Below are 15,058 nucleotides of genomic sequence, written 5' to 3'. Positions count from 1 at the left end.
GAGTGAGATGGTGGTTGTGGGGGGAGAGTGCAAAGTTGGTTCTGATCTTGGCAAGAGGATGGAATAGATTTATTCTGTGTTCTCCTGACACAGAAGGAATGACAGAGTAGAGCTGCAAATATTGCTGGCAGTGATTTAGTAGTGTGCAGTAAACTCATTTTTTTTCTAACCCTCTAGTAATATTGCTGCCTACATAAGTATTGGACACTGGCAAAAAAAAAGTGCAGACCATACATGTATAACCCGTCCCATGCCCAGCATATTTTTTTTTTCCAGAGTCCTGGAATAATATACCTGTTTTCTTAGCTCTGCTGAGAAAAGTCTAACCTTTTTGATAGCTGCCATTTTCTTCAATCAAGATCCCTGTTACTTCACTTCTGAGTTGATCTTTGTATGTATCTGAATCTGCATTTCCTAAGCATGATTTTGTAGTGCCCTGACTGGACAACCTGGAATTTGCCACAATGCAGAGTCCAGTGCTCGATGGTCACTTTCTAGGTCTGTGTGCATTGGTAAGTTAGCCCCATTGGGCGCTATCCAGAGCTGTGGCATTGACTCAGCACTTGACCTTGTCACTAAAGACTCATTTTGTTAGTCTGTGATGGCTGTGCATCAGAGGCTACCCCGTTACTAGAACTGCTGAGTGCCTTTTAGGTTTCCTGCTTTCTACTGATTTAATTGTGGAGAGGTTTACGTGATTCAGTGCTGATGTGTTTTCCTGGGTTGAGTGTTGCATGCATGCATGCATGCATTCATTCATATTCAGTGCTGAGGTGTCTGCCTGTTTCTGATGCTGAGTGTTTCTATTACCTGATGAATGAACCTGCACCTGAAAAGTCAGTCTTATAATGTTATCCTATGCTGTGGTCCTTACATCTGAGGGTGTTCCAGGATCTTTGTCACAGGTAGGGGATGCTGGATGTGGACTTTCTGGCCTGCCAGGTTCAACAGCAAACTAGCCAGATTTTTCAGGGTATGGGGGTTCCTCTAGTGGAAGTAATTCAAATGGCTCTGGACTGGTCTAGGCAAATATGGTTCTCCGGCTTGAGTCTCCTGGTGAGAACTCTCCGTAGGCTCTCGCATTCTTTTTCAAAGGCCAATTTACCACCCTGCTTCAGAATTGCTAGCTTTAAAAGCCTGGCTGTTAAGCTCAAATTTTGAGGAACAGGGACATCTCTGAATTTGTCATTTCCATAGTGCGAAGGTCTTCCTCTAAGTTCTGTCACTACACATGGAGGGCACTACTGACTTTCACATAGAGTGCTTTCCAGACTCTGTGCTGTTTAAGAATAAAGCGAAGAAACATTTTCCGGGCCCAAAGACTCTAGCCACTTACCCTGTGTCTGAAGACTCACTTTGAGAGGCTGGTCTTGCCAAGCATCAGGAGCTACCTCAGTTGTTTTTGGTCGCTGGATGCCATTTAATTTTTACAGTTTCCTGCAGTTTCCACTACAGAAGTGATCAATGTGGTGGGGCTGACCAATAAAGTAACCTGGTATTTGGAGTGTGCATATGGCTCATTCTTTTATGCCAGACAGCTTCACGGAAGCATCTCCCCACTGCTGTCTCTGCTTGCAAAGGACCACATGCAACTTAAATTTTTGTTCTCTTCCTGCTGCTTGCCTACAGTGACTGTCACCTTTTGGCCATCTGATCCTCACCTGCTACCAGCTGTCCTGGTTTTGTGAGTAACTTTTGGCCTTGCTTCGTACCCTGAACTTATAAGTTGCCATACTGCCACGCTGACGCAACATGTATGATTCTAGACATGATGGATACAGTTCTCCTGTAATGAGTGCCCCCAGCTCACACTCTAAAAGCTCTGAGGTGCGCCTGCACTCATAGTGCTGACGCTACAGCCTGGAACCATGTTGCAGGCTGTTAACTGTGGCCAATTCCTCTTCCCTTTTGTGTAAGTTTTTTTACTTAAGTCCTGCAAGACTTTTTATATCCCAAATCACCTAGTTGTTTGCTGAATCTGAACGCTAGAGGCCACAACTGCTCTCCCGCTTTCTCCTACAGATTGATTCACCCTGATTTAAACCCTGTTTCGGGCTTCTGAGCCGTTGACCACTGAGACTGTCTAATTCTGAATCACTCCGGTCTTTGATGTGCTTGCTTGTGAGGCGTCATGGTCCACTATTATCTTGGGTCCTTTAGGGCACGTTCACACCACATGCAGTGCTTTTTTTTTTTTGTGCATCAAAAAAGCATGAAAAGAAGGTTATATGGGTTTCAACAACATGGTTCACACGCAGTGCGTGACAGTGCTTTTCAGTTCCAGAAAAAAGTACAACATGCTGCTTTTTTCCTGCTTAGAACTGTACTGGAATGTAGTAAAACGCATCAAAAAAGCATTAAAAACGTGCAGGCAGAAATGCATCTGGAACAGATCTGGAGGACTTTTTTGTGGTGTGAAGGGACAGGTTGAAGTTTAGGTATGATGTTTCTTGAATACATTGATCCAGTTTGTATCAATGTAAGTATGCTTATACCAGGGCTTGACAAAACCCAGGCGCCAGGCCGCAATGGTGACTGGAAATTGCATCTTGGTGCCTTAGCTACACCTCTGCAGCTGGGACTTTCCCCTCCGCTCCCTGCCTGTCAGCTCCTGATTCCCCCCCCCCTCCAGCTCTAAAAATAAGAGGTTTTTTTGCTTCTAACGTTCCCTCTGATATATACTAAGCTCCCCGTCCCCAGTGGATGTCAGTCATAAAAATATGCAGTATAATAGCTAACTTCAGAGAGCCGTACGGCGCTCACGTGACTGGCTGCCAGTCTCCTTTCCTCGTCTCGGCTGACGTCAGCGGGGGTTTCCCAGCACCTCCCCCTGCAGCTATCAGTTTGGGAGAGGAGACCAGTGGAAAGTCAGCTGAGCACTCTGAAGTAAGTTATACCACATATTTGTATAAATGACATGCACTGGGGAGCTTAGTGTTGTATATCAGAGGGAATTGTTTGCTTTGTCGCTCACCCCAGTTGAACTGCTGTTGATGTCCTGAACATTAAAACTATCTTTGTCCCTTCATAGATGTACTTTTGGTACCCGAGTTACATCCCTCTGTGTTTACGATCATGCTATCAGTACTGATTTCCTGCAAAACTTGATTCATGCTGGTAGTGGGCTGTTTTTTTGTTTTTTTTTGTTGTTTTTATTTGTATTTTTTGCCAGTGTCCCATCCTCATGTAGGAGGCAGTATACCCCAAAGCTTATCTTCTATTGTCCCTCAATGGACTCCAAGAAAATTTTTTACAGTATTTTTAAAAATCCTGTTTTGAGTTATATACAAATACCAATTCTAAAAAAGCACTGTAAAATCTACATAACAGAATGCACTGATATCCAAGTCTCATAAACCCATATTTTATTCACAATAAAAAAATATATATAATTTTTAACTGAGAAAAAATACAATTTAAAAAAAAAAAAAATGTAATTTTGAAATTGGCAGCAACACATTTTAAAACAAATATGGATGGGCAACAAAAAGCTGAAATAGTAACTGGAACTAACGAGGAAGAACATTTTGCAGCTAATTAGATTAATTGGCAACAGGTCAGTAATATGATTGGGTATAAAAATAACATCTTAGCGAGTCAGAGTTGTCTTAGAAGTAAAGATGGGCAGAGGTTCAACAGTCTATGGAAAGCTGTATCTAAATATTGTAAAACAATTTCAGAATAATATTCCTCAATGTAAAGTTGCAAAGACTTTAAATGTATCATCATCTACAGTACATAATATCGAAAGATTCTGAGAATCTGGAGAAATGTGTGCGCTAGGGACAAGGCCAAAAGACAATATTGAATGCCTGTGATCTTCGGGCCCTCAGATGACACTGCAAAAAAGCATGAAATTAAGGCATGAGTCTGTGATGGACATTATTGCATGGGGTCAGGAATGCTTCCAAAAGTCACGGTCTGTGAACACAGTTTGCTGCACCATCCAAAAATGCAAGGTAAAGCTCTGTCATGCAAAGAAGCCATATCTGAACATGATCCTGAACTGCTGCTGCCTTCTCTGGGCCAAAGCTCCATTAAAATGGTCTGTTGCGCCCTGGAAGGAAGACTTCGGTCACTCCATTTCACCTGTTGACTGGCAAAAGTGCTTCATTCTGACTCAAACTATCCTTAGCCTCCAAAGCTCAAGAAAAAGGGTTCAAGTTGTTGACCCGTTGGTACAGATGCCCCTCGACTTTGCACTGGATAAACCCAGCGCTCCCGGATACCTGCTGGCGTTGCTTGTCATCCAAGGGAACATTACTCCACATTTGGTGGGAATGCCCCCCTTTACGGAGGTTCTGGCAAAAGATCCTCGACCTGTATTGCAGACTCATGGCGACATCAATCACACCCTCTCCTGAGGTAACTCTGCTATCTATGATCCCTGGACCTCTTAAATCGGTTAAAAAAGACATTCTGCACCACTTTCTGGCAGCAGCTATAACGGTTCTGCCCAGACACTGGAAGTCGACAAACATGCCTTCCCTGGGGGAGTGGGCAATTGAAGTGGACCGAATCAATAGCTTAGAACGCATGCTGTCGCAGGAAATGGGTAAAGAGGAGCAATTCTCAAAGACCTGGACCTCATGGTCTGTTTCAATACTCCTCAGAATTTATTCCTTGGGCTGCAGAGGAATCCATCAACCCAACTATCTAGGCTAAGTGGAATGTCTCCCTCTTACTATCTACCTACCATACTGCCTTGACCCCTCTGTCCTCATCTTCATCCCCCTCTTCACTTCATATATTACAGTGCTATACGACCACCCAAAACATAATCTTTAGTCTCATCAGACGGAAATTGTGACACACATAGAGTTTCACCCCAAGAGAAATTGCGATTAGCACATCAACAAAAGCCCTAGCATATTTGTAATAAGTGGGTGCTACTCATTGAGTTGATGGTGGTGCTTACTGACCCTTAAAAAGTCATGAATGACGAAATAGCTACACAGGCTTGTATATCAAACTAGAATAATTGAAGCTAACAAACTCCATACTATATGAGATGTTTTGGCTGAGATCCTAAAATAATGTTTCTCTTTATATGTGTTACTGAGTGATATATTTGTGTACTGTACACTTTTCCTTTCTCAATAAAATAAGATTGAATTAAAATGGTCTGTTGCAAAGTGGAAAACTGTTCTGTGGTCAGGTCAAAAATTGACATTCTTTTTGGCAACCAATGGCACTGCATCCTCCAGACTAAAGAGGATTAGAGGGACTTCCTGGCTTCTTTTCAGTGCTCCGTTCAAAAGCCTGCATCTCTGATGGTATGGGGGTGCATTAGTGTTTTATTAAATGGACAGCTTACACCATCAATGCTGAAAGTTATATCCAGGTTTTAGAGCAGCATACTCTCCCATCCAGGTGGCGTCTTTCAGGGAAGGGATGGCATATTTCATAAGGACAATGCTAAACCACATATGGCATCTTTGACAACAGCATGGCTTCATAATAGAAGAGTCAGGCTGCTTAACTTGCCTGCCTTCAGTCCAGACCTTTCACCAATTGAAAATATTTGGCGCATCTGGAAATGGAAAAATACGACAGACCCAGGACTGTTAAGCAGTTAGAACACGAACTAGAACAGGCAATGAATTGGACTACATTATTTTCCCAAAACTCCAGCATCTGGTCTCCTCCGTTTTCTCCCCCGTTTGGGGGGATAACAAGTGTTATTAAATAAGGAGATGATGCACCGTGGCAAACATGTTCCTGCCCCAACTTGTTTGTGATGTGTTGCTACCATGAATTTCTAAATTGCCTTTTTTTTTATTAATTTTTTTTTAAATAGTACATTTTGTCAGTTTAAAATGGTTGTAAATGCTCAACCTTTTTTTTTTTTTTTTTTTTCTTTTTAAACAAACAGGTTATACTTAGGTGCTGTATGCAATGGTTTTGCACAGAGCAGCTCTTATCCTCCTCTTCTTGGATCCCATGCCAATGGCTCCTGCTGTTGTCTCTGAACTAGTCAAGAGGGAGAAAGTCTCTGCTCTCGTGCACATCGAAAAATTGCAAACTCATGTGTGCTCTGTCAGCTGGTCAGAGAGAGTGTGGGTAATTAATTACTCTTTGAACAGGAAGTCCATGTAGGATAGTTCGTGTGCAGCACAAGAATGTAATGGTGGTCTCAGGTGTGCTGACTGAGGACGACTGCTGTCTCGTAACAAGCTAGAAGGGGCTTTGCAGGAAACAAGACACAAAGGAGAGCAGCCATAATCTAAGTGCAGCAATGTAAAAGCATTTATTTCAAAGTAGACAATTTGGAACTCACAAGATCATAGCTTTATCAGCGTGACATTGTGCACATCTCTCAATCATGTTCAGGTAAGTATATGGGGGTTGGGGGGAGGAGCTGCATGCAGAAAGTTTTTTGCCTTAATGCAGAGAATGCATTAGGGTAAAAAACCTTGTTCCTTTTAGAATGTTTTCTATTGTGAATAAAATATAGGTTTATGAGACCCACGATAAATGCTTAGGGGCCCCCGCTCAGGCTAACAAGGTCCAATGAGTTGGATGCCGCTGACTAATGGGGGTGCAGGCTGAGGAAAGGTTTGTCCAGACCCAAAGGACACTGTACAAATCAAGAGAGCCCGGCCACCACACACCCCGTCTGGCCCAAGTGGACCTCCATGATAAAGCCCCGGGGGCGTGCCTGAATGAATTGAGCTGAGGCTGCTTTTACCTGCTGACCACTGGGGCGGGCGAGGTGTGTGGGGGCCGGACTATCTTTCTATTTGTAGAATGGGTTTATGAGACTCAAATCATTGCATTCTACATTAAAAAAAAAACAGATTTTACACAGCATCCCAACTTTTTTTGGAATTGGGGTTGTGTGAACTTCTCCATTCTGCAGTAGCAATGACAGTCCATACCCTTTCTGTGAAGTGGCAGTGCATTGGTTTTGTACTAGCCATGATGCACCTTTGGCAAAAGGTGGAGCTCAGTGTGATGGGAGTGAGATGAGGCACATCCAGGAGTCCTGAAATATTGTTTTTATTGATGTTGGTGCAATTTCATAACAACACCACAGACCGCGTTTAGAAAACACAAAAGGTATAGCATTGCAGAAAATGTGGAGTGCAAACTGTTGATGTACTGCACATAGCATAGGGGTAACCTAGCATGTGTAGCGCTGAGCAGATTTTATTTTGGATAGAGCTTGAGGGGCACAGCTAGCTTTTGGCTATAATAGGGATAGTCGGTGGCAAGACCGACAAGAGGAAGCTACTGTGGAACATGAGAGAGAACCCAGCGAATGTACTGTGAACAGCCATGGGATAGCTGCCAGAAAATTTTGCATATGTAATGGAGCAAGAGCCAAGCTGCCAGTAACCTTCTGTGGACAATGGCAAGAGACTTGCCAGAGATGCTACTGCAGACAGTGTGGCAAGAGCTACAAAAGAAGCTTGTGTGGACATAGGAAGAGAACTGCACTACAGGTACAGTGGTTGTAGTGGTCTGCACACTTTTAGGGAGTGGGTAGTTGGAGTTTGGTGATTGGTGAAGAATAAATGTCTGAGAGATGTTAGATGTAGAGATGAATGATGTTGACAGCTGTTCAATGAGTTAAATACTTTGATATTTACTTCCACAGACTTTGCCACTATCCACCAGTCTTTCAAAATCTATTTACACTTCTACGACTTCAAAGCCAGCTAACAAGAGCACAGTGAGATCAAAACCTTTAGATGTACAGGATGCGCTAAAAAAGAAACAGGTATAATTTATGATCTCTAACCTCTATACCCAATAATTACTATTGCAGTGGTGTACGCAATAGTAAAGAGTAACTGTTTTCTCTTACTTATTCTAAATGTGTTTGTGTTGTTGCTAACATATTCTATATTGTGCAGTTAATAACCAGTACCTTTTATTCTATGTGCTTTTAAAGCTGAACTCCAGGCAGATATTGAATCTCAAAATAAATCCAGTCATGTATAAAATACATATAATTTAAAGCCTACATTTAGCTTAAATAAAAACAAGCCTGCACAAGGCACAATAATGTACAGTTGATATGGTGTGTCCCTTGTGTTGATTCTTTTAGGAGGAATCATCCTCTTTCATAAAAGCTGTACTACAGCTCCTGTGTTATCTCTGTAGAAGCTGTAGCATGGTTTCTGTGAATGGTGAATCTGGCAGAAAAGAGCGGGCATAGTCGAGCTCTGCTGATGAGAGCTTTTGGCAGCCTTTTAGCTGTAATAACCCCCATCACACCGGAAGATTGGGGTGGGGCAGGACACAAAAAGCTTAATTCTAAAAGTAGAAGATTCAGCAAAATGGACACGTCATTCTAACTGTGTTAGTCCCTTGTGCTAATTTCTTTATCGTACATCATAGGACACAGAGCCTCAAGTAATTACTTGGTGGGTTATGGGCCTACCTTCAGGTGTTGACACTGGTATAACCAATACAGGAAGTTGACTCCCCTATGTAACCCCTCCTCCTTCCAGGAGTCCTCCGTTTTTTCGCCAGTGTCTAAGGTGTTGGTCACGAGTGAAGATGTGCTCTGAGGAGCTCCAGGGAGGGATCCATGCTGGATTTAAAAAACCTCCACAACCGGATCCATCCTCACCACTGAGGCCATAGGATGGTACCTGGACCTCGCATTGAAGAACGAGGTTTTGCCTGTAAGCTTCTCTTTGAGAGCTGGACCCTAGGAACCAGGACTCTTTTTGATTATTCATATTACATAAAGTTGTTCCTGAGGGGTGCTATACAGGTCCAAAGGAGCGGAACCCCTTTAAAAAGGGCCCCAGTCTTTGAAGGTTTAACTACGCTGCCCGCCGTGATAGGTGAAAGTTGGATCTGTCTGTTAAATCAGCAGTATCCTGCAGCGAGGATAAGGTAAGGGGAGATTTTTATATATATATATATATATATATATATATAAAATGTATAACTGTATGCCTTAAAATGTCTCCTCTAGAGGTAGTATAATACACTTACCTAGTACAATGCTTTTTCAGCAGCTCTGTGTCTGGCTATAGCAGCAGGTGTGGTCCCTGCAGCCAGAGGGGGGTTCTTAATTGAACAGATGGTGTTCCTCTTCTGAGGGATCTAAAGGGGTTTCAGCAGTAGTTTATGAACATACAAAACCGGCCATTTGCATTTTTTTGTATAAAGTGAAGTCTTCCTTTAAAACTAGGAGCTTAACAAACACTGCTGATAAAAATTCCCCTCCCCCTCCCCTCTCCTCCTGGAGAGGTGCGGTAACAGCTGACACTTATGTGTAATCAGGTTCTCACCTGAGGCTTAACATAGGAAATATTATGGTACTCAGCATCAAAAGCTGATCCTTATGGTGACATTGTTTTCTTTTGCTAAAACTATTGTTCAGCAAATACCATAATTTGCTAAAGTGCCTCTGCTATTGTGCTTAGCACATTTGATTTCCAGTGTACCACAAAGGTACCAAGGATTCCACCCCCAGGCGCTGGGAACTCCAGTCATGCCTCCACACTGTCATCCTCTCCGGAGATACCTGACATGGCAAGCCAGGGTGAGTCATTGGAAGCAATTGGTGGTGCAACTGCTTCTCTCACTTCAACCCCTGTGTATGTGACTGAAGATGCATTCTCCTCTGCCCTGTTGGGCTTAGAAGGAAGATTAGCGGCTTTAATCGCATTCTCCATCCAAGAGGATAGGAAGCATGCTAGATCCCCCTCCCCCACCTCAAACCCCTTTTTCCAAGGGAATAGTGGGCACAGGATGAGGTGTTATCCTCAGGTGATCACGGGGAAAAACAAGCCAAATTTTCCTCTGCGGAGGAAACAACAGTTGATGAACCTTATGCAACCTCAAATTCTGACAGATTGATGGTACAAACTCTTACAGAGATGGTTCATTCCACTTTTTATACTACTCACAGAGTAAGCTGAAAGTCTAGGTCCCTTCTTTGGTTTTTAAAAAAAAAAAAAAAACCTTTTACAGCGCTTATTTATGCTGAATGGGATCATCTGGATAAGCATTTTTCCCTCCTAAGAGTTTCTCAGTTCTCTATCTTAGAAGAAAAATTCACAAGGGTTGGAAATACCAGCAGTAGATGCTGCGATTTCCAGTATCAATAAAGATGCATAATTGCTTAAGCATCCAACAGATAAGGAGTTGGAATTTTTTTGTTAAAATCCTCCTACCATTGGCGCTATGTTTCGCCATAGATGCCATAAAAGACCCTATCTACCAGGCATCTCGCCTTGCGCTTGTGCTAAAAAACACATGCTTAGGATCCTGTGGTTAAAAGGGTTGGTCAGCCGAAGCATCTTGCAAAAAAGGGGTGTCTGACTAGTTTTCCTTTTCATTGGGGGAAGGTTTGATGAAATACATCCAAATGATTTCTAGCAGTAAAGCTCTTTTGTCCAGTCGAAGGTATAAATGTCCTTTTATTTAAAGTGAAGCCACAACAGCTCACAGGTTAAGTACTCTGACGGCCAGTGCAGCCATGGGAGACTTCCTGACAAACATGGGTTCAGATCCACATGTCGGCGTTCACTAGTGAAGGAGCCACTCCTCACAGGTTAACTACTCTAACGGCCAGTGTAGCCATGGGAGGCTTCCTGAAAGACGTGGGACCTCATCCTCATGTTGGCTCCTTGTGACCTTGGGCAAACAGATTCCTTCCCTTGCGCAGGGGCAGCTGCCTCTAGGCAGTGGTGACGGCCTCCACGTCAGACTCTAGGGCATGATTTCCAAGAAATACTGTTCAGATCTGTGCAACTTCAAGGTAGTCCCTGCACTACTTTGGTACCACTTTGATGCGACTTGAGGTCCATAAACCTCTAGAATACACAGGCATTGTTTCCTGTCGCATCAAAATCGCGCCCCGACGTATTCTCGGCAGCAAAGGATCACAGTAAAATCACGCAACTTTGGGGTTGCAATAGTGGAAACTGAGCCTAAGAGGAGAAAATATTCAGCCCCTGTATACATGATTGAAGATGCGTTTTTCCTCCGCCCTGCAGGGCCTAGAAGGAAAATTAGCGACTTTAATCGCATCCGCTATCCAAGGATGAGAAGCGTGTTAGATCCCCCTCCCCCACCTGAAATCCCTTATCAAGGGAACAGTGGGTAGAGGATGAAGAATTACCCTCAGGTAATCGGGAAGAAAGGCAAACCGAGTACTCCTCTGCAGAGGAGACAACTAGAGTTGAACTTTTTTTCAGCCTCGCAATCTGAGAAATTGCTGGTACAAAGCTCTTACAGAGATGATTTGTGCCTCTTTCAAGCTACCTCCAGAAGAGTCAGCTGATCTGTTTTTTCTTAGGTTCCTTGGAACCTTCACTGCCTTTTTCATGCGTTTCCTGTACATGTACAGAGCCACTCAGAAATTCAACAGATCCATTCTAGATCTAAAAGATTCTAAATCAGTCCCTGAAGATCCGCTCCTTTCTATGGAGTCGATCAAGTCAGTAGTTTCTATCCTGCAAGGAGGAAAACTTCTGGCGCCTATCGGCATCAGGGATGCATATCTGCATGTCCATATATTTCCCGCTCACCAAAGGTTTCTGCGGTTCGAAGTAGAACAGCAGCATTTCAGTTTATAGCCTTGCTCTTCGGGCTAGCTACAGCACCTCGAGTGTTCACAAAGGTGCTAGCCCCACCTGTAGCCAGGTCAAGGGCACAGGGTTTAAACAGTCTTGGCATACCTAGACGATCTATTGCTAATAGACCAATCGCTGTTCGGAGTAAGGTGTACGCATTACAACCAGTTACCTGGAAAGGTCTGGGTTGCATTCTCAACCTAGTAAAGTCTCCATTAAAATCGCTAAAAAAGGGCTGCAGTATTTGGGTCTGATCATAGATACAGGCCAGAAAAAGGGTCGTCTTGCCCAAAAAAAAAAACAAAAACACTCTATAAAAGAGTTGGTGCGGATGGTCAGGTCAAAAGGAGGTCCCTCCATTCACCTTTGCATGAGGTTGTTAGAAAGGATGGTGGCTTCATTCAGAAGCAGTTCACTTTGCCCAGTTCCATTCGAGACTGTTGCAAAACAGTATTCTATTTTCTTGGAACAAAACGATCCAAGCTTTGGACTTGCCAATGCGGCTGTCCCCAAGGGTGTCCCAAAGCCTCAATTGGTGGTTACTAAAGAATGTCCTAAAGGGTAAATACTTCAAACCACTTTTCTGGAAAGTGGTAATGACAGAGAAGACAACTGTCCAAGGACAGTGTTCAAGTACCGAAAGAGCCTTGCCCATTAACATCCTAGAGATTTGGGCAGTGCGTCTGGCTCTAAAAGCCTGGACTTCCAGGTTAAGTTATTGATCCAATCCATCAATGCCACGGCTGTGGCCTATATCAATCACCAAAAAGGGGGCACCAAGAATCTCTCAGTGCAGAGAGAAGTGAACTATATTCTAACTTGGGCAGAAAGAAATATTCCGTGCCCGTCAGCAGTTTTCATTCTGGGAATAGAGAATTGGCACGCGCACTACATGTGCCGCCAGCAGATTATTCCCAGGGGAATGGTCTATTCACCCTGACATATTTCGGGCTGTTTGTCAAGGATGGGGACTACGGATGTAGATCTTCTAGCATCCAGTGCAACATAAAGTTAGTCAACTTTGTGTCCACAACCAATGGATCCATTCACATGCAGAACAGATGCGTTGATGATACTGTGGGATCAGCTTTTACTGATCTATGCATTTCCCCCTATTCAGTTGCTGCCTTGATTTCTTTGCAGGATCAAGCTGGAAAGAAAACCGGTAATTCTGGCAGCACCAGCATGGCCCAGAGGGTCATGGTATGCAAAGGTCGTGAAAATGGCAGTGGAAGATCTGTGGTCCCTTCCACTAAGGCCAGACCTGCTCTCACAGGGGCCGATATTCCATCCTACTTTACGAAAGCTAAATTTATCGGCCTGGCTATTGAGACCCACATTCTGAAAAGATGTGGGCTTTCCAGGGCAGTTATTTCTACTTTAATGCTAGGAAGCCGGCTTCTAGAGCTATATATTATAGAGTCTGGAAAGCTTATGTTTCCTGGTGTGAATCCAAGGGTTGGCACCCTCGGAGATATATTAGAGGCAGAATTCTTGCCTTTCTACAAGTAGGCGTAGAGATGAAGTTGGCCCTGAGTACTATTAAGGACCAAGTCTCAGCCTTATCAATTTTATTTCAAAGACCACTTGCTACGCATTCTTTAGTCCGGGGTTTCATGCGAGGAGTGATGCGGATTATTCCGCCAGTTAAATCGCCCTTAAGCCCTTGGGACTTGAATTTAGTTTTGTCAGTGTTACAAAAACTGCCATTCGAACCATTACAGCATGTTCCCTTAGTCCTTCTGACTAGGAAGCTGATATTTTTGGTTGCTGTATCCTCAGCAAGGAGGGTTTCAGATTTGACTTCTCTTTCCTGTAAAGAGCCATATTTGGTCATTCATGAGGACAGAGTGGTGTTGGGCCCTCGTCCAGGTTTTTTACCAAAAGTGGTCTCCGGTTTCCACCTGAACAAGATATTGGCCTGCCGTTTTTTCCAAAACCATGTTGGTTATTCATGAGGACAGAGTGGTGTTACGCCCTCGTCCAGGCTTTTTGCCAAAGGTGGTTTCAGGCTTTCATCTAAATGAAGATATTGTCCTGCCATCGTTTTTTCTAAAACCATGTTCCAAAGAAGAAAAGTCACTACATTGTCTTGATGTGGTGAGAGCAGTGAAGATCTATTTAAAGAAAACTGCTCAGATCCGTAAGACTGATGTCTTATTTATTCTGCCAGAGGGTCCTAAAAAAGGACAAGCAGCGTCAAAATCCACTGTGGCTAAGTGAATTCGGCAAGTTATAATTTGAACTTATGATTTAAAGGGAAAGATTCCCCCTTTTCAAGTTAAGGTGCACTCTACCAGAGCGGTTGATGTTTCTTGGGCAGTGCGTCACCAGGCCTCCATGTCTCAGATCTGCAAGGCCGCGACTAGGTCTTCAGTGCATACATTTACAAAATTTTATCAAGTAGATGTAAAATGGAATGAGGATATCGCCTTCGGGCGCAGTGTGCTGCAAGCAGCAGTATAATTCCTCAAGGTCTGGGGGTGCCCTACGGGTTGTGTCTCTCTTTCCCCTCAAGTAGCATTGCTATGGGACATCCCACCAAGTAATTACTTGAGGACCTGTGTCCTATGATGTACGATAAAGAAAATAGGATTTTTAAAACAGCTTGCCTGTAAAATCCTTTTCTTGGAGTACATCATAGGACACAGAGCTCCCGCCCCTCTGTTTTATGGGGTGAGAGTATATTGCTTATATTGCTTGGATACAAAAACTGAGGACTCCTGGAAGGAGGAGGGGTTATATAGGGGAGTCAACTTCCTGTATTGTTTATATCAGTGTCAACACCTGAAGGTAGGCCCATAACCCACCAAGTACATACTTGAGGCTCTGTGTCCTATGATGTACTCCAAGAAAAGGATTTTACAGGCAAGCTGTTTTAAAAATCCTATTTTTCCTTTTTTTTTTATTTATTTATTTTTTTCATTTTATCTACACTTAGACTTTAAAATTACCCCTAATATTCATCTTGTTATCCCACTCCATAGTACCTGTGCATAGTGGCTGTTGTAAGGTCCCTCTCTCCCCTCATACTGTTCTAGCAATCACTTGATAGCAGCTGTGGAACTCTGTGCAAAATATTTTAATGACTAGCTGGAATTATTCTTTATTATTTTATTTTTATTTTTTCATTTAGGCTCACAGCTCAGTCAGCCAATAGAGTAAAAATAATTTAAGCATTTCTTGGATGATTGTTGTATCAGGTAGATTTACTATACAGGAATACTTTACATCAGGACTTGACTAATTTGCTTTGAAACTAAGTCCCCTTTCACACGATGGGCCCGCAAAGATCCACCTGTCCATTTTTTTTCAGGCAAATCTGAGTGGGCCACCCATTGACTTGTATGGGCAGGCGGTTGTCAGCGAAAATGTGTGTCCGCTGACACCTGCCATCCGATAAGATCCGCTCAAAACAGACTGATGGCGAACATATCGCTATCCATCAGTTTTCAGCGTATCTTATCGGATGGGATGAAAATGGGTAGGCTGATCTCGCCATAGAGGAC

The 15,058-nt window shown here is 43.3% G+C and overlaps 1 protein-coding gene across 1 annotated transcript in view; it reads left to right on the top strand.

The window, feature by feature from the left end:
* Positions 1–15,058, top strand: part of RBM27 (RNA binding motif protein 27) — a 219,080-nt gene that overhangs the window by 118,158 nt on the left and 85,864 nt on the right. Inside the window, exon 14 of the mRNA XM_073620625.1 lies at positions 7,604–7,726. Coding sequence (XP_073476726.1) covers positions 7,604–7,726 — 123 coding nt within the window. The remainder of the gene's footprint in view (positions 1–7,603; positions 7,727–15,058) is intronic.

The sequence above is a fragment of the Aquarana catesbeiana genome, linkage group LG03, assembly GCF_042186555.1.
Source record: "Aquarana catesbeiana isolate 2022-GZ linkage group LG03, ASM4218655v1, whole genome shotgun sequence".
Lineage (NCBI taxonomy): Eukaryota > Metazoa > Chordata > Amphibia > Anura > Ranidae > Aquarana > Aquarana catesbeiana.
The sequence above is the reverse complement of the archived record's forward strand: the minus strand, read 5'-3'. Positions and strand labels throughout refer to the sequence as shown.